This window comes from Panicum virgatum, chromosome 7N (assembly GCF_016808335.1).
Source record: "Panicum virgatum strain AP13 chromosome 7N, P.virgatum_v5, whole genome shotgun sequence".
Taxonomy (NCBI): domain Eukaryota; kingdom Viridiplantae; phylum Streptophyta; class Magnoliopsida; order Poales; family Poaceae; genus Panicum; species Panicum virgatum.
In genome coordinates, this window is record NC_053151.1 from 30,451,630 (window position 1) to 30,454,442 (window position 2,813).

Below are 2,813 nucleotides of genomic sequence, written 5' to 3' on the forward strand. Positions count from 1 at the left end.
CTAGGCGTCCTGGGAACCTGAACCAAGCACCTGAGACAGGATTTCGAGGTCAATGTGCTCCACGATTTCCTCCTTCAACTCCTTGGGAGCCAGCTCGTGCAACGAATCCCTTACTTCCTTTACCAGGCTGACGAGCTGGCTGTAATCTGATCTGTCTCCTCGCAAAGATTCAGCGACCAGATCCCAGAACGCTTTCTCCATGGCTTCTCTCACTTTCTTCTGGAAATCCTTCTCGGCAGTGGTAGTGGCAGCACCGTCAGACCTGCCAGCAAAGTCGCCGCCGTCCTGATGGAGCATCTCGTTGACCATCTGCTCGTTCTCCGTCGGTTGCTTCGCCGGCGAGGTACCGCCAGACGGCGACGACGAATCCACGCTCAGAGGGGTGGAGACGTTTGCGACGGGCGTTGCTACCGGGCTTGCGTTCTTCTTGGCTTCCAAGAACTTGGACCTCGCGCCGGAGATCGCCGAGTCAATCCGTTCGACGCCGGCGGCGCCGCTCAGCTGCCGGACCATCTCGCGCAGGAGCTTCTGGTCGTCGGCGACCTGCTGCCGGATCGCCTTCATCTCATCCGTGAGATCGCTCGGCGGCTGCCCGTCCGCGGCGGCCACCTTGCACGTCTGCATCATGGAGAGCTCGAGCTTGCACGCGGCCCGGACAAGATCTTCCTCCAGGACCCTCGCGTCCTTCACCTTCCACGCCACGAAGCGGTAGAGGTACGCGCACCACGCCTTGTCGAAGCCGGCCAGCTGAGCCCGGAACCTCCCCTGACCTCCGTCGCCGAGCACCATCTTCGCCAGCAGCTCGAGCTCCCTGACGAAGATCGCCGCCGACTCCATGAGCCGCTGCTCCCCCTCGCCTTGCCCTCTCAGAACGGCGCCGGGGTGAGCCACGATCATGTACGCACAGAGCACGACCCTCGGCGAGTACCTCGGCGATCCGCTCGCGCCCGAACTCGCGGCCGGGCTTTTTGCTGCCGCTGCCGCCCGTGCCGTTCGCTCCCTGCTGGGAGGAGCTGCGGCCTTCGCCCTCCTCGGGGGAGAGGCGAGGTGTTTCAGTAGATGGTCGACGTTCTCCACCGGCGGCGACGAAGCCGCCGAGTGGGAGATCACGAGGCGCCTCTCCAGCCGGTCGAGCAGCGCCTTGGCGGCCTGAAGAACCGCGGGGGACTGCATCGACATGGCCAGGTCGTCGAACGGCATGCTCTTGATGGACCTCTTCGTTGATCCCCAGGGAATCGAAGGCCTGAGCCAGCGCGAGCGTCGTCTTCCCGGACAGCACAAATTGGCTCCACTATCTGGCCAGCTTCCTCTGTGGGCCTTGCTCTCGAACAAAAACTTCCTTGTCCTCGAACAAAAAACTCTCACTCACGAACAAAAGACGCAAGGGAAGCACAGCACAGAGAGGTTTGCCGGCGACGAACGCTACGGAGCCACTGCTCCTGTATCTTGGCTTTCTGTTGATTCAAATGGATTCGGCAGTCTGGAGTACACGGAGTACAATGGGTTTTTGTAGGCCGGAGAGTCATCTCCTCCATTCCCGCAGGGCCCGCTCAGCCATTCCCAGGGAGCCACTCGCTCGCCCCAGACGTGGCGGCCTTCTCCGCACGGCGACCGGGCCTGCAGCCACTACTCCTAACAACTCCAAGACTCCATCAACACAGCAGCCGGCGCACTTCCGCACGATCTGCGCCTAGACCCGGACGGCAACGACCTTGCCCACTTCTGGGCCCGAGCTCGCCGAACGAGCTGAACACACACGCGCGCACAGCACGTCACACACGTACGCACGCCAGGAACACACCCATGGCCTGTTTACTCTAACATCCTCGAGAAGAAATCTGCTGCGAGCTCGGCAGGCGGACCGCAGCGGGGCCGGCTCCGTCGCGGCTGATGCGCATCAGCTCGAGCTCGAGCGTCATCAGGATTTGGCAGCACCGCCGCGCTTCGCCGCCGGCATGATCGTCTCCACTCCCGCCAGCTCTCGCATCCTCATCATCACCGTATCCCTCCCGGCGATCAAGTGTCGCCGGCTTCGATCGATCTCTCTCTTCCCGGGCTGGCTGCTGCTCGGTGACCTTCTTCTCTTGGTTTGGTTCCTCTCTCCCTGGCCCCCTTTGCTGCTAGCTCTGACAAGTTGATCCCTCCCTGGCGCCCTCCGTATATATATATATATATATATATATATATATATATATATATATATATATATATATATATATATATATATATATATATATATATATATATATATATATGGACAAGTCCGACTCCCTTTTTTTGGTTGACCATCGACAAATCCGACTCTTGACAAGTCCGATCCTCTTTACGTACGAGTATGCTGTCTGTAAATACTGTGTTGGTGTTGGGTAGGCTAGTTTACGGACGACCGTAGATTGAGATTCGTACGGTTGATTTTCCGACTATTTTTTTTAATAACTTTTTGTCGTTTTCTGATAAATTTTTAAAAAAAATTCTCAAGGAGAAAAAAAGGAGAGGTGAAAAAAAATTTAACAAGAAAAGTTTGGAAGAAAAAATTTGAAGAAATACACTTAAAAAAATTGATGAGAAATCTTTACATTCAAAACAAAAAAACTCGGATAAAATTTTTTTTGCATCCAAAACAAAAAGAAAAGATCGGAAAATTTTTTTGCATCCAAAACAAAAAAATCAGGTGAAAAAATTTGTAAATAGATTTGAAAAAACAAATAGCAAGCCGGCGAGCCACCTACCTGGACGGCGAGCCGCCGCGCCGGGCCTCCCCGCCGGCGATGCGCCTCCCCGTCGCGCGTCTCCCACGTGGGCACGGAGCCCGT

At 55.8% G+C, this 2,813-nt stretch overlaps 1 protein-coding gene across 1 annotated transcript; it reads right to left on the bottom strand.

Annotated features, from left to right (window-relative positions):
• LOC120681134 lies at nt 1-1,200 on the bottom strand. The gene has a single exon (XM_039962668.1). The coding sequence runs from the start codon at nt 1,198-1,200 to the stop codon at nt 1-3; it is 1,200 nt and encodes a 399-aa protein (XP_039818602.1).
• Nucleotides 1,201-2,813: the final 1,613 nt, after the last annotated feature.